This window comes from Styela clava, chromosome 5 (genome assembly GCF_964204865.1).
Source record: "Styela clava chromosome 5, kaStyClav1.hap1.2, whole genome shotgun sequence".
In the NCBI taxonomy this organism is placed as follows: domain Eukaryota; kingdom Metazoa; phylum Chordata; class Ascidiacea; order Stolidobranchia; family Styelidae; genus Styela; species Styela clava.
In genome coordinates this window covers 791,679-818,307 of record NC_135254.1, presented here as the reverse complement: position 1 = coordinate 818,307, position 26,629 = coordinate 791,679, and the positions used below count along the sequence as shown (strand labels likewise).

The window sequence follows — 26,629 nt, the reverse complement described above, 5'->3', positions numbered from 1 at the left end:
TGAAGCATCAATTCCTTGCTTTTTTATTAGGAAACAATGAGAAAATCATTTTTCAATTATATTTCAAAAATTTACGTGTGAAATAAGTTACCCAGCAGTAAATTAGACCATGAAAAAGCATTAGTTTGGTCCTATAACGACCCGAACACCTGTATGCTAAAGTTAGCAACCAAGTCCACGATTCCGGGAACAAATAACCAACTAATCCCATAACCCACATGGAATCGTAAATGATCGAGAGGCCTTGATTAGCCATATGATAAGGCCGTCTTATCGATTTTCCTTACCCTCTGGATAAATATGTAAATCCTATCCTGAACATCCAGGACTGACTTTTTCTAAACATTAGACTCCGTGCACCTCTGTGAGTTCGTCATCTGGATTTTCTACTTTGCCGCCTGATTTTTGTCCGTTATACCGTTATAACTAATAAGTATACAGATATTAGTTCATTTTGACTCCATAATCAGAATAAAAGACGTAGTCCCAATTAATACTTACAGCCTTGGAAGGAATTTAGCTTTCAGTCTTTAGGTGGAGAGAAAACATGGTACCGGTACCGGTACCGTACCATAGGTTGGCTTTTTCAGATATTTAGTGATTGTAATATTTTTCTTAGGAAAGAAGCCGATGAGATCGCCTAATAATCATAATATTGCTGTGTGGCGAAACACGGCGACTGAAAAACAAAAAATTGGATAAAAGCGAAATAAAAAAACTATAGAATTTGTGTGAAAGTGTGAAATTAAAAAGCAGTACACAAAAAAGTATTTAGGTACCGGTACCGGTAACGTAAATAACAGCTCTACCTAACTTTGACTCTAGATTTCTAGCCCTGTTTTTTCTGTAAGTTACAGAGCTGATAACTTGTACAAATTTTGTTTTTAGTTTTATTTAGTAGATGGTTTAATATGAAGGATAAAGGTGAAGTTGTACAGTCGTTATCCTACGAAGAATTTTTGTCTTCAGAAGCAAAAGACTTCACCGATTCATCCCCAGAAAATTCAAAAAAGAAAAGGAAACGACGCAGTAATCCTAAGCGGACAGAAAAACGACTGAAATCTGATGATTCACCAGATTTGTCTTTGAGCCCGAACAATGAGAAAAAGGATAAAAATTCAAGCAAAAAGGAAGAGTTTTCGATCTCAAGATGCTCGAAATCAAACCTCAAGTCACAAAAAATTTATGATATTTTTACAAAATCGGGAGATAAATTAGCAAAAACAACTAAAAGCAACAAAAATTACGAGAAAATAACCAAGAAATTGAAGAATCACGATTGTGTTGTGGACCTAACTTCCCCAAAAACTTCAAACTCTGTTTCCAAAACTAAATCGAAAAATCCAAATTCAGCAATTGTCAAACAAAAAGGTCCTGCAGAAGAATCTCAATCCCCACCGATGAAACGGAAAAGGAAAGAAAATGGGCCAAAAGGAGAATCTTTTTTTTCCCAAAAAAAGGAGCAAAAATCTGCAGGTAATTTCGAAGCGCGAACCACATTTTTTGATTTGCAAAAGAAGTCAAATACATCAAAACAATCAAAAATGTTTCTGAATAAAGACACAGCTAAATCGAAAACGAGCAAAAAAACCAAAATATCAAATTCATCTGCAAAAACAAAAAAGCAGTTACGAATTGATGGGTCTCGGAAAATTACTAATTCTGCAACAGCAGATAAAAAATCATCGAAATTATCTGAAAAAGAAAGAAAGTCTAGCAGCGACGGTATCGTTTTTGTTGGGGAAGTGAAAAGTTCTAAGCCAGTTTTTGATAGCCCGATGAAAACAATTTTTCCGCCAACAAGAAACGTTGTATGTGATCTACCTGCATTGGAAAACGAAACGATTTTGTGGACGGAAAAATACGAACCTATATGTGCTGTGGAAATTGCTGGAAATTCTTCCCACGCCGAGAAAATGTCAAACTGGTTGAAGGAATGGAAGAAACGTTGGGAAAAAGAAAAGGAAGAACTGGAACGACAGGAAAAAGGAGGGAAGGATGAAAAGGAAGATAGCGACAGTGATTTTGACCTTGACGAAGATGACAAGGTCAAACTGAAAAAAGAAGAAGATTCTTTTGCGAGATGTGGAGTCGTTATCGGTCCTTTTGGGTGTGGAAAAACTGCCTCAATTTACGCCTGCGCAAAAGAATTAAGTTTTAAAGTGTTCGAAATGAACGCTTCGTCTCAGCGCAGCAGTAAACAAGTTTTATCTCAACTACATGAAGCGACTCAGTCTCATCAAGTCTCAAAAAGTAAACAAAGTTTCAACTTTTTTGCCGTTAAAAATGATGTGAAAAAACCTCCCCAAAATTCTTTAATTTTATTCGAAGATGTTGATGTCTTATTTGATGAAGACAAGTATTTCTGGTCTGCCGTTCAGAATTTAATTTCGGCTACAAAAAGGCCGATTATCTTAACGACATCTGATGGAGGGATATTGCGTAATCTGGACCAAAATTACGAGAAATTTTTGTTTGGGCCGATAGCTGTCACAAAACAGTTGTCACGGTTACAAGAAATTGCAAGAAATGAACATTTTTCTATTTCTGACGACCAAATTACAGATGTTAAAATAGCAAATCAAATTCTCAAATGTGATTTAAGGAAAACCATCCATAATATACACTTTTGGTTCAGTAATATCGCTACGAAAACAACGCAGAATTCACCTAAAATCATAGAGGAGAAGAAAACTAGAAAGACAAGACGTAGTCGGGGAAAATTAAAATATGATGCAGATTCTGAGAAGTCGATTGCAGTAAAGACATTAACGAATATTTCTAATTTTTCTTCAAAAATCTGCGGAATTCATGATATTCTTTTCAAATCAGATGCTGCTGCCTCAACAGATCTGAATTCCGATATTGGCAAATTATGCCAACTTTTGCACAATTGTGAGCCTTCTCAATTATCTGTAGCGGAGGATGTAGTATCAATAATGCTGTCGTCAAAATTGCCTCCGATTATACTATTGAACTGGTTCTCTCTTCTGCCATCATGTGGTGAAATGAAACCACAGTTTTCTGTTGGTAAAACTCCACTGGAAATCCATGTTCCTCCAACATTTGTCGCAAGGGACGTTGAAATGGAATTTTCATCTTATGACTTCACAGTAGAAGAAAGTTTCACTCCGCATGTACAGGTGAGGGGGATTATTTGTAAGTTTTCATTTTTTTGGGGTTCCGTGATCATAGCGCATCGTGCTAAGCCTGAGGGCAGTGATTTTCACATAACCGCTGGCCAGTTGCATCTTTCTCTACCGTCCAAACAACATTTTTAAAACATAAATAACTGGCTAACTAATCCCATACCTGACATGGGCTGATATCCAGACGAGAGGTCATGGTTTGTCATATGATTGAATTGTCTTGTGGAAACACATTGATCAGTATTTGCTATTAATCAAGCTAAAAACATGCAAAAGTCCTTCTATATTTGTATTTAGTGTAGGATTTCAAACTGTTTCAAATGGAAAAAGTGCTTCCACAAATGTAAGTGCTTCCAAACATCGAGGGTAATTGCTAATATAAGCAGCAATTTTTACTGTTTAGGCTGGTTGCAAAAAACACCCGGTATGGATTATATTGTTAGGCCATAACATTAATATTTACTTATCAGGCATAGGCATAGCCAATCCAGGCTAAAAGAATCCGCATTCAATTTTACGTCTTCTACGATGCCACAATTGTTAGCTTATATTCCGGACCAAAAAGATAGAAAGCCAGTTATCATTCAACTTCGCTAGTTTCCTCAGCTAGTCATAACACCAGTCAATTGCCAGTGATGTAACACTATGTCAAAAGATTTTTCTGGGTAATTTTATGAGGAAACAACACTAAACGTGATTTTTTGATTACTCTCCGAATACAACACGGGCCACAGATAGCCTGGTGCGCAGGCTTGGGTTTGGACCACCCTGATCTATATTATCAAACTTTTCATTTTTGTTTGTTTTTTATCAGGAACCGATGGATTTCCTTATTGATGAAGACTCAGTTGATCGGTGTTATCCAGTTCATGCCAACTACAACCAGTATTTTCCTGTTCAAACTGGCAACAACCAGATGTATCCATACCAAGTTAGTTATAACCAGTTCAACCCGGTTCAAACTGGAAGGAATATCTCTCCTTATGTATATCAACCATACCCTGCACACACAACCTACTATCAACCACATGCAGCTCAAACATATTATCCACATCAAAACTATCCAAACCAGCTAACTCCTGTTCAAACCGGTCATAACCAGTCTCATATTCCCCAAAATTATTATCCGCCTCAAAATTGTCCAAATCCTGTTCAAACCGGTCACAGCCAGTCTCATGTCCCCCAATCCTATTATCCACCTCAGAATTATCACCATCCATATCCTGTACAAACTGGTTTCAACCAATCTTATCCAGTCCAAGCAGGACCTCACCCAAGCTCTCCAACTGTTCAGTCTTACCCTGCTCAATCCATCACCCCAAACTATAATGTCTACAATCACGCTCAGCCTGCCCGGTTTTATCCAGCAACAGCTGTCCCTGGCCAGTATCATCCAGTTCAAACCAGTTCCAACCAAAACTTTCAGCCATTTCAAACACGTTTGCAGCCTAAAACTCATTCAAAGCAACTAAATGAAAGCCAAGCACCACTAAATGCTGCTTCTGCTATAAGTCCTGATCCGACCGGTTCCAACCATATGCGACCAGTTAAAACCAGTTCTGACCAGCAAAATCAAGCATCACACGTTGTGACCAACTCTGATTCAATGCCAAAGTATAAAAAAGTTGCGAAAAATAGAGCAAAATGTGAAATCAAAACTTTACAAGCTATTAGCGATATGGCAGACATATGCTGTTTCTCAGACATATTCAAAACTTCAATTTCGAGAACTCAGAAAAGCCACGATGTTGGGAATAAACTTCTGGACGATACGAGATGTAAAATCAAAGACGGTCTTGGTGACTTTTTACCAAAAATCACAGAAATAAGTCACCAAGCTGTGGAAACATCTTCAGATCTACAAGCTGCTGTTCAAGTCAGGGCCATGTCTAGGTGCTGTGTTGACTTTAAAAATGCTCTTGTTGCATTAAAGAAAAATTTTGAGGATTTTAAAACCAGTGCTGAGTTGGTTGAAGTTGAAAAGAACACTTCAGATTCAAAACTTCCTGAAAATAAGGGTTTGAAGGAAATGGCAGGTTTTGAGTCCAGTGAAAAACCTAAAAAGAAATCGGAATTTTTGAACATTTTGAAAAGTACAGAAAAAGATTCAAAAAATATTTCCACTGGAGAAATTAATTACGCATCGAGGGAAAGCAAAGATGCTGAGCCCTCTAACATGAATAATCAAAATTCATCAACAAATAATGACTCAACAATAAAACTATTTGTACCAGACAGTTTGGAATTACGTTTACCGTATGAAGGTAAAACACGAAAAAATAATCAATTTATGCGGCACTCCCTTCAGTCTCAATTCAGTGGTGGGATGTCCGTCACACCTAGTGTGTTCGTCATAGATTTTCTTCCTGCTATTCGCTCGATTTGTCGATCCGAAGACGTGCGAAAAAATTCGAAGAAAAAGCGAAGATTTTTACATTATTTGAATTCGATTAAAGTTTTTCCGAAGCCAACAGAACTGAATAAGCTTGTGAACGATTACAAGGAAGTTATTTTAGAAAAATAATATTTTAATCAACAAGGGACAACTGAAATACACTTATTATAGTTTGCTGTACCTCTTTCATCATTCCCAACTCGATGATTACTAATTCGTTAATTTAAAACATCGCGAGGAATATTAGTGGGAGGCTGGGGTAACTGGAAAAGGTTGACTTCTGTGTGTTCATTGTTTAACATCGCCAATTCAGAATATATCTGAGAATAATATTACTTAATTCATCTGATTCTCTTCATGCTTATTCCCGCTCGTGTTTTTCTGCCAAGCGAGTGTGAAAGAACGTCGCCTATTCATTGTAAGACATCACCTGCTCATGCAGTTGTGGTTCGCTATGTCTAGTTCTGTCTCCAGATTTTTTTTTCAATTTTTAGTCCAATTCGGTTTTGTCTGTTTTTTCCCCAGCGAGTGTCAGAAAACATTGCATAGTTCTCCCATCAACTTGTTCTAAACCAACAACTGCAATTGAATTTTTTGAATTATTGAAAGCCTTGTTCACGATTTTTTTAAGAAAGAAATATATTTGTTGGTTGCTATCTCTAGTTCTGTCACAGAACCCTTTTTCAATTTTCACTTTATCTTGCTTCTGATCATCCTTAATTCTGCAAAATTTACTTCAACTCAATTTTATTGTTATTGAATGTTAATAAAATCACTATTTCTGGGCTCTGTTGTTAAGTAGAACGCGACACCAACACACCCTGTCGCTCACACTCTGAAAAGCAACAAAAATTATGACTCCCTGTATGCTAGCATTCTTTGATTGTTGGTTGTGAATGCTTAGTCAACCTAATACTTTTTGAGTTTTGCTTAAAAAAATGCCTCAGATTTTTATCTTAATTGAAACCCTAACCTGGCCTCACAGATGTGAAATCGTCATGCCACAAGGAATATCTTGATTGAAATTTATATTTTCACAACCCAACCCATGTCAGCAATTTTAGGAACTCATTAAGGGTTATCCAGAAGTGAGAAAAGCTGTTCAGATACGGCATTCTCCACCATCAAATCCATGCATCTGAAACAAATAACTGGCTAACTAATCCCATACTCGACATGGACTGGTAACCAAACGAGAGGCCGAGGTTCGCCACATGATTAATTCGGCTTTCCTATCCTTGCATAAATGTGGAAAATCTTACCCCAAAACTGTTCTCAACTCAAATCATTTTTTATGAATTTTATAGAAATATACAATTTAGTGTTTTTTGTGCTGTTGTGTTTTATCTCGACTTTTGTTTTTTAATTTCACAGATTTATTATAGATAAATTGTAAGCTAGAAGATTTGGAAGTCCAAAAAATCTCTATGGCGAAACCTGGTGGCAGCGAAGAGGATTGGGGAGGATTTAGCAGTGGGGATGAATTAACTCCGGTTAGTAGGGGAACCACCTAATTATTTTTCTCTATGAATAATTTATTTGAAAAGCGCTTTTTACTATCAACTTGATTCTTGACAATCATTAATGATGTTTAAAGAGATCTTAGATAGCAGACAGCTCGCTCATTCAAAATTGTGTCTTTTTATGTGTTCAATGAATTGTATAGGTTGATGACCCATAAGATGACAACTGTCTGGCTTACCTTATATTCATTCTGGACTGGCTTGGTGGTTAAAGCATTTTCAGTAGCATCTGGAAGAGCAGACATTATTGGACACGTAGTGGACATTTCGATCGTTTCAATATTATGTTGTTCTTGTTGTTTGACACAGAATAACACGCCTAGTGGAAATATTAAAAAAACGCTTTTCTCTTCGAATACTGGACCAATTGCTTTGAAATTTTCAGTGGTTAAAGATAAAATTTTTCCCCAGAAGGCTATTACTTTTATTCATTTTAAATATTTCTGTTAGCTCTGAGATTTGTTTCTGTTAGCTCTGAGATTTGTTTTTGTTTGCTATGATTAAACGTTCTGCGGATATCAGACGCCGTTTTGTGTCCGACTGTACTGCTTCGCTTGGTGTGAATATATTTGTAGACTGTGATCTGACGGTACGGTATACCGTACTGTACTGCGAACAGACGTGTTCATATATTTGGGCGTAGCTCTCTTGTTGATATCAATGTTTAGTTTAATTAGTCGCAAGTACAAATTTACTTCAGCACTGGGCTCTCGCTTACACTAATTACTATACGTTACGTACACTTATTTTTGTTATTAATCATCAAAGCGAGGTCGTTTGAGGGCCACAGGAATTTGTTCACCTACCATTGGATTAGTGCTTTCCTGCAGAGCGGAGCTTTGACCTATATTTTTTTTTTTCAGAAATCCAGCACTCAGTCTGCAGCTGTGATCGACATGGGAGCGATAGACAGTGCTTCGTCTCTTACTTCTAGTTTTGAAGATATTTCTGACACGGCCCAAGCAAGGCACCGGGATACAGAGACAAGTGACCCTACTGGTGTTATGGGGGGTCTTGGTGGGGGTATCGGAAAAGTTGTCGCAGATCAGGTGGGTTCAGAAAGGCCAGCCACGTATCTGAGACAATTTATATGTTCTTATAACAACATATTCATACAAAATGGTGATTTTATTCTGGGTGATAACTAAATGTGAAGCCGTGATTCCACTCTATGATTAAACCAAATTATCAGTGCTCCTCTCATCATAAAAAAAATATCAAATTCTATCGTAGTTCTAAATGTTTGAAAATTCCTGAAAGGGTAATTCTTTTTTATGAGACCAATGCCATCATTGTTCAAAGAAAAATCAAAATCTAATTATTTCGAAATCCAAAATTTACTATATCAGATATTATTTCGAATGTGAATAGATATTCCATAAATAAATTTTTCATCCTTAATATTAACCCTATATTATTTGGTCACTCCTCTTGCTTACTAACCTACCGTAGTATCACAGTTCTAGGTTGTGCAATTGTAATCAAAATAAATCCCGCAAAATAAATACATTTCTATTTTCAGTTTCTACAATCAGGACGACAGCAGGCCCGCAGGATATTTGATCTGTACGGGAACATTGATATTCTTCGACCGTATTTTGATGTCGAGCCTAAGATTCTCGCAAACAGACTTCTGTACTCTTTCGTTCCGGTCAGGTCTCTTGCCACACCACAGGTTAGTAAGCAGTGTTCACTATTAGCGCACTTTTTTGCGAAAATTGCGAAGCACTTTCGCAACTTTTTTTAGGGACTGCGAAATAGCACTTTTTTCCGATTTTGAAGAGAAATAGCACTTTTTTCCGATTTTGAATGGAATAAAAATTCAAAGTTAACAAATATTTTCGAGTATTAAGTTGACAAATAAGTAACATACTGGTACTTTTGTAACTCAATTCTGCATATCATAACGATATTTACCGGAATTCTAACCTATGAGATGCTGACATAGGAGATAAAGCTTTTGCATTAACGGCAAAATCTTGTTTATAATATGATTATTATACAAGCACACGGATTCCGCTTCTCCCGCAAAAAACGCTCCCGGGGCGTTTCTTTGAACGAGAGTGGTCATGTGACTATCAATGATATCGATGAATTCAAAATGACTATAAAAAGTGTTAGTAACCTGTTATAGTCACTTTGGATGAATTGTGACCAAACTGCACTATTTTCAAATCAGACGAAACTTTTAGCAGCATGTCACAGATTTGCAAAATCAACAAATTCACAAAATACCATTAAGTGCCATTTTATTGTAATCACAATGTTGAAAGCACGTCATTGATATGCGAGGAGGGGTGGGCAAAATTCAATATTTTTTTAAATCGAATATTTTTAAGGAGTACCGAATAAACGTGGTGGAAACATTAAAAAATCGGCAACAAAGCCTTTTTACTGGTTAATTCCGTTGTAATCGCTAATTGTTCTTGTCACCGATCGTTTGGCGGCGATATCCAGGTTTTGGGTAATCTGTATTCCCGCCCTCTCTTTTTTACAAATATGAATTCTTGTGGGTCGGCGGACATCGAAGTTTTATATTTAGGGTTTACCTGTTCGTTCACATCGGCAACAGCTGTTAAAGACATTGAGGACTCAAATTAACATTTGCGCTGGCTTTAATATTACCTATCAAGATTTGTAAATTTACCGTCCCAATTTTATGCGAATGGTAATATTATTGTCCATACCGTGATGCAGATATTTATTAAGACGATAATTAACTTTCTCATGTATTTCTATGGTGATAAACTTCGCAAATCTGAAATTGTGCCAATCCTGAATGTGGATTTGAAATAGTGATTGAATAATTCGGCTATAAAGGCATTTCTGCGTGGTCATAAGACGAGATGACGTTAATGAACAGCACTTCTTTTACAGGATATTTTACGTATGCGACTTAATGCTAAAAAGATTGGGCTCGAGTGCTTTTTTTTTCGAGTGCTCGAGTGCCTAATAGAGGTCAGGCGCTAATTGTAACTAATTCCCTCAAATTTCAACCTGTTTTCAACAAAACAATACCCCGGCGATAATTATAGCTAAAATGTTACCGAGCAATTCACAATTTTATTTATGGAATTTGCAAATTCACCAGTTTCTTGACGATTTTGATGTTGTCACGCCCTAATTATTAGTGCAAAAATACTCCCCTTTCTCCGTGGCGGTTTGACGGGTTCTTTGTTCCATTCTTCAGAAAGTTCTGACACGGGGATATAGAATACTGAATCCGGAGGGTTGAATCCCTGTCCACTTACTGGTGATTTTTCGTTTTGAAATGCGTGAAACATTCTCTATTTTAAATTAAATGACGTTTCGCGGGCTAGAGTTCTCCCCGAAAATGATGTGTTCCAGACGTTAGTTAGACCATAGGTTCTCAAAGTGCTCCGTACGGAGCCCCAGGGCTCCGTGAAAAAAACCCAGGGGCTCCGCGAGCTATTCGATTACTTTTCAAATTACTGAATTGGCTTATACAAAAAATATACAAATTGCAATCGTATTTTTGCGATCTTGGGATTTGTCAAGCTTGATTTTGTTTTTTCGCACTCACGAGCAAGATATCGCCGTTTGAAAAATCATGAGGTCGGGGCAAAAAACGAAAGATTAAAATTTATTTCATTGCATGCGGCTCCGTCGGTAGTTTCTGAATGGAAAAATAGGAACATCGCGCACACAATTGACTGTGTTTCGGTTTCGCAGTTACTACGACGAATAACCGAAGAAAACCCAACATAACACCAAATTTTGTGATTTACAATGTCTATGAAAGCGTTTTTAATCTGACGTGAGTCTGCTGAAACAAAACTTATAGTGTTATCTTCCATTTTAAGGTTTAGTTTTAATATTTCAGAATGCGCTTTCCAATTAAGACATTTGAGTTGCGTATTTACCTTTTTATTTTTTTATTATTTTTAGCATTTCGTCTCCATGACTATGATATGCTAACGTGTTTTTCACATTAAACTCATAATTCCCCACGAGACCAAAAAAGCAATACTCGTCGTCATTGTGGAACAATACATGTATTGTTGTCGAGGGAAATTTATGATTTAGGGAGAATAAACACCGCCATGCTGACGAAAACAATCGGCGATCGTAACAAAATGCAATCGAGTATGTTATTAGCGGCCTTTTAAAAATGTCTAAAGGAAAAAGATACGACCCCTAATTTATTAACATGTTTGTCAAGTGTCAAATTTACAGCTTTAGTATATATAATTTATCTTTGACATTTAGATTCATTTATGACTTGTATTAACCCTATTAAAAGAGGTCTAACATTTAAAATAAGTACAGTACTTTTAACTTACTCAGGAATATTATTCGGAAAGTAACTATTTTAACATTTATTTTGGGGCTCCGTGAATAATAGTCAATTTTTCCAAGGGCTCCGCAACACAAAAAGTTTGAGAACCCCTGAGTTAGACGATAGATAAAACATTAGATTAATAATTTTCGTGACGCCCCGTTTTCAAAAATACAAAGTTATATCGCAAAAAAATGCGTTATGATACATTTGGAATGAAACATTATTTACGGTGAATTCAGATCACATTTTACTCTCCATGACACCCGGTATCTGAAAATACAGTTGTATCTCGAAAAATGTGTTTTGTTACATTTAAAATAAAACATTTTTGCGATTAATTTAGATCATATTTTACTTTTCAGGAAACCCGTTTTCGAAAATACAAGGTTATATCGCAAAATGTGTTTTGTTACATTTAAAATAAAACATTTTTGCAATTAATTTAGATCAAATTTTACCTTTCACGGCAACCCGTTTCCGAAAATACAAAGTTATATCACAAAACATGCGTTTTGTTACATTTATTTTGCATTCCCAATAAAATACATATTTTCCCTAATTAAGGTCGTCGATGAATCTGTTCCTGTCGTTCAAGCTCGACACACGTTTGGACGAGTGTGGGGCGGTTTTTTGATCGACGATAAATTAAAAAGTTGCCACACGTTATTTGTATAACGATAATAACTGAAAATTAAGATTTTATAATAGAAGTGAATTTGTCTCAAGATGGTATTTTACAATTCCTGCCCACAGAAAATAAATACGCTGACAGGCTTGGTTATAATTGATATTCGTTTAATTTATTTTACACTATTAATAAACGCGCCACACCAATTGCGACCATATAAATTGCAGTCGCATCGGTATTGACTGTATGTTTTTGGCGCTCTCAAATTAATAATAATTTTCAACAAAACAATACCCCGACGGTCATTAAAGCTGAATTCGTTACCGAATAATTCGCAATTTTATTAACGGAATTTGCAATATCAAGATCTCACTTGACGATTTTGATGATGTCATGCCCTAATTATTACTGCTTGAATGCCTCAAAATACAGCAAGTGTAAGCATTTTCGACGATAACAGGCGCAACAATTCGTAAACGAGCCTTTATAACGAAATTCGCGATTGATTTTACCTCTCTCTTGTTTACAATTTTAACATCCCGCCGGCCATGTATGGCCGAATAAAATGTTCACATATTCGAAACATGACTTGGCCAAGGATGGAAGGGATCACTAAAGAGCTAATAGAAAGTACATACGCGAGGGTATGATATTAATATCGAGAATATTTGAGCATATCACAGGACGGAAATATTTTGCACCCGGCTGTTTGTTGGCAGAACAACGATACGCTAAAGTTAATTGATCGAATACAGGGAAGTATTTATTTATCATCTCACTTGCGAACATCGAGGTTTTGGCGGAATTGTACGATCATGTTGTCTTTCTTAAATAATAACTTTTTCAATAAATGTTCATTTCACTTTTGCGTCTTCGTTATATGTCTGGTTTTCATTTATTTTAAATTCGAAATTGTCCGAAATACTCCAACAGGTGTATAGGTACAATAATAATAGTACTTACCAAAGTACCTACCAGGGAAGTTTAATACACACGATGTGTAAAGGGCGTCGTAACTCCCGTTTATTAATTATAAATTTTTTTACATTCTGCTTAAAAAACAAAGGCAGTCATCTCACGTAACTCTCGCGACCAAATCTTTTTTGTTTTGTATGGCATCGTCTTGGCGACGAATTTATTGCCGACTGAATTTTAATTGTGTTTTAGGTTAGTTATTTTCTGTTTGTTGGTTTCTAAACTTTACAAACTTGGGTAGCAATTACTATTAATGTGAGATTTGTGCATATGAACGATTGAATATCGGGACTGAATGTCTGATATCTGAGAATGCGTAATTCTCTTTCAACATTAATTTTCAGGATATCAGCGTTCATGTGGTCGAATAAAAATTATTTATCAAATGGATTGGTATTTCGAGACACTCTCAAAATTATTTGGGATCCATTATCATATCATTCGTTTATTTTTTATATTCATGTTTTTCTCAAGAATCACCCTCGTTATATTTAGTGTACCTTCGCAAAAGAAAACTCTTTGATGTCATCGTTCCTATTAGTGTAATTGAAATATATGGAAACCTCGCAAGTGGCGTTGTGATGCGAATATTTGATACTAGGTCAGCAGCATTACAAAGAGTGCTATTTATGAATGCTGAAAGTACATGACATTACTAAACATTTTGCCAATATATGATGTTTTCTGCCCGATTTAAACTAACTCGCACGCAAACCAAGGCATGTGGACATTTAAAAATTACTTGTCTTTGGGGAAGCTCTGAAATAGTATAATATAAATGTAAATGAGAAATTAGGTCACGCTAGCTCACGAAACAGGAGGATTTTCAAAGTGATCTTGTGTAATATTTCGGAGAAAAAAGTTTGAAAGGAAAGTAGGTCAACCTATCTCCTAAAACAGGGGAGTATCCTGCATAATATTTCGGAGGGAACGTAGGTTAACCTATCTTTTAAAACAGCGGGTGGCGACTTTCAAAGCGGTTCAAAATCACAAATTAATAATTATCAGATTAGGTTTAGGGATGAATCGAAAAGTTGAATTTCTAGCGCACCTAACCCTAATTAGTTGATTGCTATTTATATTGGGGGGGGGGGGGGGGGGATTATTTTGCACCGGATTTGTACAAACGATCCACCCTGTAATTAATATGGTTTCCAGCCGGCGTCGTGTCTGTTAGATGGAAGGAGTAACAAATGTGAAAGTCTTTGCTGTTTACGCGAGTAAGCAACTGACACCCTGATACATTGCATGAAAGTAGGTAGGCAGGTGTTAGCACATGTCATTTCGTTGCCGATGAATTCGCTTGTTTTAATTAAACATGAATTCGCTTAAAGGGATTCCGTTAACGAAAAAGCTTCTCTTTAATTCATGATATTAACCGGAGGAGCGCTTTTTCGAGTATCTATGCCGTTTTAAATGGGTTATATGAAAGGCTAGGGCACCTAACTTGTTAAAATCGGCAAAAGCACTTTCGCACTTTTTTTTTGGACTGCGAAGCACTTTCGCACTCATAATTTGCTTAGAGTTAACACTGTTAGTAAGTAATAACTCACTTTAAATATAGCTGTTCATCATTACTTTATGCCTCTGCTGTGTTGGACCAGGGGAAGTTAGGAATTTTGAACTTTCTAATCGACAAGTTATTCCAAATCCCATTATATTCAAACAATTCATGCTCAACAAAAGGAAAACACTTGGTGAAATAACCTTATCAAGCAACGGAACTAGGAAGAACAAGGAGTTTTTTTCGAAGGAAAAGTCAAATCAGTTTAGCGCTTGGTATTGTGGCCCCTTCCCAACTGCTCTGTGGCCCCTGGGGCTCCTAGTTGGGAAACGCTGCTTAAGCGAATCCTGGGTCAAAGTTTGCCCATTCCTATATTGAGATGTTGACCTTCCTTGAAATTCCATGCTCAATTTGATTCTTATTTGGTTGTCATACTTGAAAGCTTTAATAGCTTCAATTTTTTTCCTTTTTCAGAAAATACCGAGTGAACTATACGGACCTTTGATGACGGTTTTCACTATGGTTGCAATATTGCTAATGACAATGAAGGCATCTGGGACTGTACTGGTAAGCAAAGGGTTAAGGCATCTGGGACTGTACTGGTAAGCAAGAGGTTAGACTTCTGGGACTGTACTGGTAAGCAAAGGGTTAAGCAACATCTGGGACTGTACTGGGAAACAAAGGGTTAAGCAACATCTGGGACTGTATGGGTAAGCAAGGGATTAAGCCATTTGGGACTGTACTGGGAAACAAAGGGTTAAGATATCTACTATGCTTGTTTTTTTCAACAAGTTGTAGATTTGATTTTTAGGTGAATTTCCTTTTGTATTCGTTATTGAAATTGAATTATTTGTTGCTCAATATTAACTGTATACGTGGGAAGTATCACAGAGTAAAATATTTTAACCCTTTTTTTCCGCTGTATACAATCGACTTTATGTACCATTTTATAATATGTAATGACCAGTTAACCAAACGTACAAGGAACACCCCCAATATCTCTTTAAAAAGCTTATTTTCGCGTCTTCCTACTAAAACGCGCCCAAGTGACGTAGGCGAAACCGTTCGACCCTACGCGTGTAAGAAGAGAGAAATTTCAAAAATTTTTGAGAGAACGTTTCACACTCTTATCGCTTCGATGAACACGTGTTACAAAGAAACGAAATTCCAAGCGCTCTTCTGAAAGAGAGTTACGTCACCTTTGAAGAAAAACCAGACTCAGCTTCGCAAGCGAAGCGAAACGCGAAATAATCAATGATATGTGAGAGCATGTCTACGATAGTTGTCTGGAATCTTTGTTTGTTTATTATGTGCGCGAAATTGTTTCCCGCTCGTTCAAATGACTTATTTTTGAAGTAATGACAAATACTTTCGTGTATCTCTAAGCTTTGAAATACCTACACAAATAAAATTCACTTAGTAGTAAAATAAAAAATTTACAAAAAAACAAAATGTTGACAGATCAAGCACGGATCATAGTTGGATGCTCAAAATGATTTAGTTAGTGCGGAATACTTCACAAAACATGAACATAAACGTAAAATAGTCCGAAAATAACTATTATGACCAAGGATGGTAGTACGAATATATATGTTATACGGAACAAAAGAGTTAAGGATGTAAGATAAGCCGAGATTTCAAAACCTTTCTAATGTCGAAGAAGTGCAGCTTTCGTTTTAAGAAAACCTGAACTACTTTCCAATGAAACAAATATTTGGTTAAATGGTTACTTTGTATTAGTTATTTAATTTTACATTTATAAAAGGGCGCTCTTGAAGTATGCGTGCGAAAATGGCGGACACCGGAACGTAGTATATGTACCAGGTTAGGGTTAGGCCATAATTTCAGGTACAAATACTACAGAAGTCACTTGGCTAGTCCCGAACTCGTAATAGAACTAAAATAAGGAACATTGGAATAAAATTATGACCTAACCAGTTCACATAAGCGTTACAGAAGTATATTTGTGTTAGTGTGCAGCAAGACTCTCGAATCACTTAGAATGCCTGTTAGTGTTTGACTATATTTTTGAGCTGCGATATTTCGCCAAATCTTTGAAAAAAAAGGGGGTACTCCTGGAGTGTGTCGCATAAACTGAACCATAACCTGGTATACAACCTGAGTTCAGGTTGTGCGCCATCTTGGTTCGCATATTTCAGGAGGTCCAAAAAAAAGGTTTGGAACCACTGGTCTTGAGCCTTCCTTGGAGAGAACAAGCAAAACATGCATGATTTTTATTTATTTTTTAGCAACAAGGAACGCTCATGGGCACAGCATTTGGAATTTGCTTTGGATATTGGGTCGGTGTGTCGGGCTTCATGTACTTTCTCGCTTATCTCTGCAACACTTACATAAGCTTAGTTCAGTGCTTGTCATTACTGGTGAGTGGCTGTTTTCATTTTATCTGAGCTCTGAAGCAGTGGTTCTCAAACGGTATGGCTCACCCAGCACCCCACAAGGGAGCGGCCTAGACAATTTTTTGAGGGAGGCGTGAAGCTAATTAGAAAATAAAATATTTGTTAGATTTGAACTATCACCGCCTCATTTTGGATATTTTAGTTTCATCCAGGTATTTTCAAGGTGTTTTTTGTATAAAACTTACTTCCGCCTTATCGGTTATTTGTAGCTTATTGTTAGCTAGATATTTTTGAGGCGGGGTGGAGACTTGACAAATTCTAAAAAAGGGGCGCGGCTTGAAAATTCTGAGAACCACTGCTATAGAGTCTCAATTTATTCTTGTCTCATCAATCTCATTTTGGTGTTTTGGTGTTGACTTTCAATGGTGTCAATCAAAATAGTGGTCAAAGAAATTTAAAAAAAATTTCCAGCAAATAAAAAACAAACCTTAAATGGAGTCTGGAGTTAGACATGTTTGCCTCGAATGTTCAAACTCCCTAGAGAAGGTTTTAGAACCAGGGGCCAAAAATTTTGCCCAATTAGTCTGGCGGGCCATGTAAGAGTGACATAAAAAGTTACATTTTATGAACAATATTTACAGTGTTAGAAAGCAAAGGTGAAAAACAATATGTCTCGTGCCAAAACTAAATTTAACCGCAATCTCAACAAATTCTTTGAGCTATTTTTACCTAAGACATCAAAATTTGATCAAAATCACCCTTGCATGACTAGGCAGAATTAACATTACTGATATGGTATTATTTTATTCTGGCAGGGATATGGTATGGTGAGCCATTGCATTATTCTTCTATGTGGACACATTACGCATTACACACATACAATGTTTTACCTACTGTGGTTGACACTGGCTGGAGCTGCAGCATCTAGAATGGTAAGAAAGAGTTAAGCAAGGATTTGCCACACTGTGCTCTTTTAAGAACACATGCTTGTTTATTTTTAAAACTAGGTGACACATCGAAAACTCCGTTCTAGGGAAATTTGCTGTAGGAAATTTCGCTGTGAGAGAATTTGGGTTTTTGAAGTGGCTCAATATTTAAAACGTGTTCATTATTTGAGAGCATACCTTAACCCTATAAACCTAACTGTTATTATCACAAATACTTGTTTTACAGCAAAATGCTATTTCGACGAAATTTTCTACAGTGAAATTTTGGACACGCAAAAAGTTATGTCAGTGGCATTGAAGCCGTTGTAATTTGTTTTCAATGTCTGCCTGCCCCCAAATTAACATAAGGGTTAATGTCCCAAAATGTTGTGTTTCATATGATTGAAACAGCGGGCCCGCGGGCCAGAGCAATATAATCCGGCCCGCAAAACAGCCAATAACTTACTTATAATTAGACAAATGGCAACAAAACGCAGAAAAGTTGATGCTAAGTGCAAATGGTTTAATGGCGCAGAAAACAGAAAATGTTCAAATGGTCAATCTTCGCTGCTTACAATTTAACTTCTGGCCTGTGTGAAAAAATGTGATTCATCGGCCATCTGTTCGGTTTTTAACTATATATGAATACCTGCGGCCCGCCAATGACTTGCAACCTTTAATTTTGGCCCGCGAATGACGAAAGGTTGCCCACCCCTGGCCTACATCATCACACTTCTGATTACCCTAAGTGGGGATAGTTTTGTGCGAGAGGATTGCCGGACTCTTCGAAGCTGTAGGGTGGATTCACGTCACCGCTCGCCGCTCACGGCTTTGTCAACCATCAATTCTATGCATAGGTAAACAAATAACTGCCTAACTAATCCCACACTTGACATGAATTGATAACCGGACGAGAGGCCGTGGTTCACCATTTGATGGAGCCTTTGAAATTCCCCTCGAGGATACGTTAATGTAAATCCCATCCTAAAATATACAGTGATTTGCTGGCTTCCTTCAATCACATTGCACTTAAAACCCCTGAGAGTAGAGAGCCACAAGCCATAAAAGGTTGGGTAACACTGCTATATGCTGTTTGTTTCTTACTAGTTCTTACATGTTTTACTATGCCTGATAGAGATCAGCGGCTATTTCATATTGAAAGTATAATTTCAGGCACAATTAATTCAGTACTTGGTGTCAGTCCAGCATGCACAAGCTAAATAAGTATAATAATTAGCGATGCGCGACTGGCCAGAATAATATCAGGCTTGAAAGTTAATGTAGATGCTGCCATTTTTCATATGGTTGATATTTCCTTACGAACTGTTGAATTTCTTCACAGATCACTATTATGCTTTCCCGTACAGTCGGCAATTCACAAAGGATTCTACTCTGTGCCAGCATAGCTTGTCTTCATATGCTGTTTCTTTTATATCTGCATTTTGCTTATCATACAGTGGTTGAGAGTAAGTTCATTATTTTTTTATACGAGTTAACTCAAAGCAAGGTGCCAAGCCCTCACTAAAATTGGAAAGAGTACTGATTTAAGAGTTGCAAGTTTGCTCAAAGCAAGGTCCGGATAGGATAGGATTTACATATTTATCCCGGGGGAGAGTAAAGCCGATAAGACGGCTTATCCATATGGCGAACCACGGCCTCTCGTCCGGTTACCATTCCAAGTCGGGTATGCGAATAGTTTTACTGTATTGTTTGTTTCGGAAGCATGGACTTGGTGGTGGAGGAAGCTGTAACCGACCAGCGGTTACGTGAACCATCCAACGATGGCGAGGAGTCCAGCAATCCTCTCGCACATAACCATCCCTGCATGGGATTCGAACCTGCGAACCCATGCAGAGTAATTAGAGGTGTGGTGGCGAGCGTATTCCTAACGCTTAGCCTGTTGAGCCACACCACCGCGCCCTCAACTAAAAGTTGAAAGAGTACTGATGGAAGAATCAGAGATAATCTTGTTCACTTATATGTGTGTGTGTATTCGTGACTTTGCTTGAAATATTCCTCTTCAAAATTATTATTTTTTTTTTTTCAGTTATTTTCGACGCCATTGACATGAAGCACTTACATCAAATTGCTAACACTGTTGCTATAGATACGGGTAGACTCAAAGACGGAGCTGAAGCCTTGGGGAACGAATCTCTAACCGCTTGATCGAATTTTATTCATAGATATATATATAATTACTGTATTTATGCTATGCTTATCGCATTGAACATTATTATAGGAATTTTATATCGGGGAGAGGAAAGTTGATAAGATGGCTGAATGCCATGCCGAAATACAGAATCTCGTCCGATTAACAGTCTGTGTCTTGTGTAAGAATAGATGACGAGTTATTCGTTTTAGATCAGTTTCGTTAAGACGACTCATTTATGTTACAAGCCATGACATCTCGTCGGGTCAATCAATGTCGGTTATACGATTTACCAGTTGTTTTCCCGAAGCATTTACTGATAGATGGGTATTTCGGTACGCTTTTGGAAAAATCAATTCAAATGCGGGGGGGGGGGCTCCTAATTATGTTTTGTCTTCCTCAAGTTTGTAACTTCTAAATTCCTAAGAGATTTTAAGCATATGTAATCATTACGGTGCTGACATTCCCATCAGCTGAATTATTACGAGTTGTGCAAACAATATCTTATATTGAAAGAATGTATGACATTGTTGCGCCCAGTCCTTAGGCTTGAACTAGGCTTTTGCATAAGGACTTTGACATTCAATAATAGACGATTTGCGACGCCATAATAGCGCATTATTGCCACCAGGTATATTCGTTTCGAAAATGAGTGAACCACAACCGGTGTATAGCAAAACGATTAAAACTGATCTCATATTTTGTACTTTTAACGGATAGTGAAAAATATATTGTTTTCATTATCGTGATCCTAAATAGACCGGCACAAGCAGTTTTTTCGAAAGTGCGCGATATTTATAATACAGGGTGTCCATAAAGACCGTTTAAAATTTCAATTTTGTTATGAAGTCAGTTTTCAATATATCTTAACCAGGTTTGTTGTTTTTTAATCAGTAATTGTTTGAGTTTTTTTTACTTCCTTTAATACATCTGTGAGGGCCAAAACAGTACATATATATGGTAAAGACAAATTCCCTTTGCAATTTTGAGATTTTATGAACATATACATAGATTTTAGAGGGAAAGTCTGTAGTGATCGCTGTCTCCCTGCTATCGCAAAATGAAGCCTGTTCTGTCCAAGGCCGCGGATTCCGAAAAACATTAGAAGGGACTCCCAGCTTTTAAAAAACGACCTCGATATCGCCAGAACAAGTTTAAGCTACCTGTGAACACAAGAGGTCGCACCTGTACCATGGCTTCGAATTCTAATTTGCATCACTGGTTCGAATGATTGTTAACGTGGAAGATCGCTGGACTCCTCGCAAGATGTTTCGCGTAAAACTGGTCAATTACGACTCCATCCACCATCAAGGTGGACCAGAGGTGCGCAACCTGCGAAATGAGCATAGGGCAATTTTACCTACGTTGCCATTATTTATTACCATAGTGGATGAAATGCTTTTTACTACAATCCTCGGAAATGTTGGAAAAGATGCGTTATGTATCAGTGCTATATTTATCACTAGCAAGAGCAATTCTCCTCTACTCCAATGCTAGGTCTTTTTTTGAAGATGCCAAGGTTTCTACCGATATTTAAAAAAAACAGTGTTAAATCAGCGGGAATTGTCATTGTTCATTATTAAATGAAATAAACACCGTATTCCCGTGGAAAATATAGTAAAAATTTGAGTGAAATATCATAGTATCCAGAGAAAATTTAGGAATAAATAAAAGTTATAGCCTTGTAAGTTGATCAACGTAATTTGAAACGGGTTTTCTTATTTTGAAACTTCTCAATAACAGGTCTCATCAATTCAAAAACCACCCTCTTCCCAACTCCAGGTCTCTTTCCAGATTTTCCGACGACGCCAAGATTTGTTTCTATCAATATTTAAAAAAAAAACGTTATTATAGCAGCGGGAATTGCCATTTTTTCATTATTTATGACGACATAAACAGACAAAGATTTCCCGCGCTTTTCAACAGCGTTACATTTGCTGTTAAATTCGAAAACAAAAATTTTGAGTCAAAGAGATGGCGCTCCAGAAGTGTGTGTACCACTATGGAGGTGACAAATTTTGTTCCCTTACTTTAGATCAAGTTGTGTAAAGGGAGTGAAAACTATGGGCAGAGGGTATATTCACTCGGCTAACACAGACAGTCCCCGAACTCGTAATAGGAAGTGACATTGTTGAATATTTATGACGACATAAACAGACAAAGATTTTCCGCGCTTTCCAACGGCGTCCCAGTTGCTGTTAAATTCGAAAACAGAATTTTTGAGCCGGAAAAATTGTATGTTAGAATGTTATTATAATAAACTAATACGTGATATCTCTTCGGAGTCAAAGAACACGGAAATGAATAGAGTTGCTCCGTATATCGTATTAGTCAGTGACGGAATTTAAAATGTTAAGAACGGGTTCTCTTATGTACAAAACTCACTGACAATAGGTTTCCTCATTAAAAAAATAGGGTGTCAAAAATAAATATAAATGCTTCTGTCCTCATTTCTAAGGAACGTACCTATTTTGACATGTGTCCTATTTTTGTTTTATTTCTGGTTTAGAGGTTCTTGTACCGGGCACTCAATTTAGAATGATTGATTTGCTAGAAATGATATTAGAACATCTTTGCTTGCTACGCGCATTCATAACTACGCCATAAGTTTGAGCTGTCTTATATTATTGGCTCATCTCGAGATAAATATGAAGAACACATCATATGACGGAAGAGAAGAAAGCCAATAGAGGACAGCTTAATCTTATGTCGAACCACGGCCCGCGGGCCAAATCCGGTCCGTTTGGTGATTCAATCTGGCCCGCCTGATGCTGCCATAACTGCTTTTAACCAATTCTTCATGCACTACATAGTTGTTGCCTTTGAAATCTGTATGGTACAATGGGCTTGTTTTATTATGATCGTGATATGTTGTATTTTAGGTTTCCACAGACTTTCATGTTATGGGGACGTTAATTAACAAAACTTTATGTTTACATGGCCCGCCAGTCTAGGTAAGCGAAATTTATGGCCCTGGGTCAAAAAGCCTTGTCCACCTCTGTCAGCCAGTTGTTTGTTTCAGACACATTAACTTGACGATGAAAAAAGCCGTGACCTGTCAATGGTAACGTAGCGGGCGTATTCCCAGTAACATATAACACGATTCGCCATACCGTCGAGGCCATAAAATCGTGAACTCATGGAACATGTAAAACATGGCGACCCTTACTGTGGTCAGGTTGTAATCGATGCAGACTGAGCCCAGCTGGAATATGAATGGAAATAAAGGCAAAACCAAACCAGTCTTTAAGCGTTATTACCTTTTTTCCTGTAAGTGCGCCGCACGAACAAAAAGTTCCAAAACCGCTGTGTTAAAATAAATCTGCTAGTAAGACATGTCCCATGAAAAATGAGACGATTATCTAACACCATCTTACGCTATTATAATGTAACAATCGCACCATTATAATGTTATCGTGACGCAAATTTACACGCGCGTAAAATAATCTTTGATGTATATTGGAGACGCAGTGAATTTTGGGTCAAAAAACCTAAATTTTAGATTGTGTTTGATAAAAGTCTTTTTTTACAAAAATATTGAAATCGTACCCGATTTCGACAGATTTAATAACAAATAATTTAAAATTATTAAGATTGTTCGGTGATAATGCAACAGAATTATAATTATGATGACACAAATGATTGATTGTGATCTTACAAATCGTTGTAAAGTTATGCTAATACTGGTCGGCAGGTGTAAAAACTCTGCGCGCCAAACCATGATTAGACAATCGGTGTTGAATATACGAACAATTTGGGGCACAATGCCATTTTATCGGAACAATACACTATGTGGAATAATAATATACATTCGCTTCAGACAAGGTTACAAAAACTTGTGATGAGAGACAACACCGAATATGGCTCCGGATTCTGGATCTGAAAACTTTGACTCCAAATTCTGCCTAAATAATCCAACTCCAATAGTAATAATAAAGAATATTAGCAATATGCAATCTCTAATTTTATTGCTATTTGCAAGTTGAAACCTCGCCTTTGTAAAATATCATTGGTTTATAATGTGTGAACGAATAAGTATTATATTACCAAAAGAACTATGCTCAAATATATGGACACGTAGCGCCACATAATTTTGATGACGTCATAGCAAAAATGAGGTAATAGCCTTCTGGAGAAAAATGCCATTTTTAACCACTGAAAATTTCCAAGCAATTGGTAATCAAAGAGAAATGCGATTTCCTCAGAACGTGTCAACGATCAAGAACATCAAAACGATCGTTATGTCCACTAAACATGTCCAATATCAAAGAACTGAAGAATTTTAGCAATATTACAGCAAACACAAAGCCCCCCCCCCCCTTCCTCCTAAAAAACCGATAAATTCTTTGGTAGAGATGAATCCACCGGCTAGGAAACGTGAACAGTATACTTTCACGTTCAACCACTAGCGTTGGTTGAGCTGCCTTGTCAGAGTTGCTCTCCCGAGGAGAAAAATAAATTATCGTTCAAAAAGTCAATTTTGATTGTGGATAAGTATATTGTGAAGTATTAAAACGCATTGTGATGTGAATAATATATAAGTAATTAATTATTTAAACATCCAATTCATTCTGTTGATAAAATCTTTAATTTAGAAATTTTGTTCCAGCGATTGTATCGGCTGGTATATGTAAATTGAGAGTTTAGCGCTCATGGCCCGTCTCCACGTTTTTCATCCCAGTGATATATACAGTGGTATTTTGATTGGTAGATTCCAAATACCCGTAGTTCGGCATCTTCGGTATAAACACGAAAATTCTATATTGTGATTAAGTTGTCTTATCGAAAATTCTGTTCTACAAATAATCCGTCTTATCGGCTTTCCTCTCGTTTATTATGCAACATATTCTGGATATACTTCACCCTTACCTCTGTTACTACTGCACAACTGTCTGTATAAAGGACCATATTATACGTATTTGATTCTATTATAATTTATATATATCAAAGAGGTTGAATGCCGCACATTCATGTTTTAGGCAAGTATGGTCTTGTGCATACATCCCGTCTCCAGTATTTATAATTACCAATTCTTTTATATTGCTTTTACGAGACGAATAAACATACATACATGCATGCCGTTTTATTTTTCCATTCTTGGTGAACTCGATTTACTGTCTAATTCCATTTAATCCAACGATTTCTTTAAAATTCAAAAAGAAACAAATTTTAATTCGGTTTCTTCCGAATGTAAACGTTTTGCATAATTTAAAACCAATCTTTGAAATTGTTTGATTAAACTTCAATTCGATTTTTGCAAACATTAAATATTCAGATGTGATGCCGGAATGAAACAAAATGGCGCACAGAAATTTCAATATTCTAAAATCCGGAGTCCGGAAATTTAAAACTTTGACTCCAACTACTAGAATTATGCTTTTAGTACGCTGGTCTAGTGATCAGAGACTAATACTAACTAACAAGAGAGTGGTGCACAAAAATATGGACACGAAATCCAAAACGTCGTAGTACGTACTTGCAATCTGTCACAGCGGACTACCGATAACAGTCGTCCCGATGTCATAAAACGTGGAAAACAGCCATCACGATGTCATAAAACATGCTCGAAATTGAAACCATACAGCGCATTTTAGATGAAATATCAGATCTCACAAAAAATTCAGGAACAAATGAAAAAAAAATAGAGCGATTTTTTTCATAACACAAAAACAGCAACATATTACCAAAACGATCCATTTTTTGTCCAATTATGCGAATGAGTAAACTCAATAGTAAAACAAGGCAGCAAAAAAGGGTTAAACACTAAGGTAAAATATCAAAGAAACCTGTTCTCATGTGTTAAAATAAAATCTTGAAATTTTAGCCGAAATATCTTATGGACCAGATTTAAAAAAGGAGTTTCCTTCATGTACTTTCCACATTTAAGCACTGAAAATTCGGAATTAATTTGTCCATTGTCTGAAGAGAAAATTGATTTCTTAACAACAACAACAAAACTTTAGCAAACGATCCCTATATCCATTTTATGACCAAAAGTTTGATGGAAAAATTGAACTTAGTTTATAAACTAAATATTACCTCATCCTTGATCACACATCCGACATTTTGCGCTGATGGAGAGGCCTGGGCGAAATTTTGGATCGACGACAGAAACTCGATGCAACGTCTGTGCACGGAGTCTCTTTTTTTGCAATGGATTCGGTGTTTGGACATTTATCTTTCTAATTATATATTGTTCGACTTCTTTCTATTCAAATTTAGACTTTTATCACAGGTGTCTTTGCTCGATAACCAACCTCACCCTTCACCGTGAAATGCATTTTCATGTATTTTCGTTTTTAGTTTTCGTTTGCATCAACTATTTTCGGTTTGGTGAAAAATAAATTACTGACTGACAACGTTACTCAAATCGCCGAAGAGTTCCTTCCCAGGAAGGAATTTTATCGTTTTTTTGAAGGTATTTAATATATATTTTTCATTTTTACTATAATACCTATTTATAAACACACTATTCAAACTGTATAAAAACGAGGGCGCACTCTAGCAAAAAACCCATCAAAGATTGGACAGATCAAGTAGTTTTATGCATAGGGAGGGAGGAATAAAGGTACTTCCGTAGTGTTTGTACCAGGTTAGGGTTAGGCTATAATTTTACTCATTATAAAACTTCACCATGTCCATGAATTTGAGATACTGAAACTCATGCACCAGTACTTCAACGACAAACTTCCAAAGGCATTTGTAGGGTATTTTACTAAA

At 36.8% G+C, this 26,629-nt stretch overlaps 2 protein-coding genes across 2 annotated transcripts; both read left to right on the top strand.

The window, feature by feature from the left end:
• Positions 1-870: 870 nt before the first annotated feature.
• LOC120344526 (uncharacterized) lies at positions 871-6,919 on the top strand. Its single transcript, XM_039413793.2, has 2 exons — positions 871-3,143; positions 3,964-6,919. The coding sequence occupies exons 1-2, from the start codon at positions 912-914 to the stop codon at positions 5,671-5,673; spliced, it is 3,942 nt and encodes a 1,313-aa protein (XP_039269727.2). The 5' UTR covers positions 871-911; the 3' UTR covers positions 5,674-6,919.
• LOC120344535 (protein YIPF3-like) lies at positions 6,917-20,071 on the top strand. The gene is made up of 8 exons (XM_078112415.1): positions 6,917-7,037; positions 7,931-8,116; positions 8,590-8,742; positions 14,952-15,044; positions 16,727-16,858; positions 17,650-17,766; positions 19,103-19,226; positions 19,808-20,071. Exons 1-8 carry the CDS (start codon positions 6,972-6,974, stop codon positions 19,924-19,926), a joined length of 990 nt encoding a protein of 329 aa, XP_077968541.1. The 5' UTR covers positions 6,917-6,971; the 3' UTR covers positions 19,927-20,071.
• Positions 20,072-26,629: the final 6,558 nt, after the last annotated feature.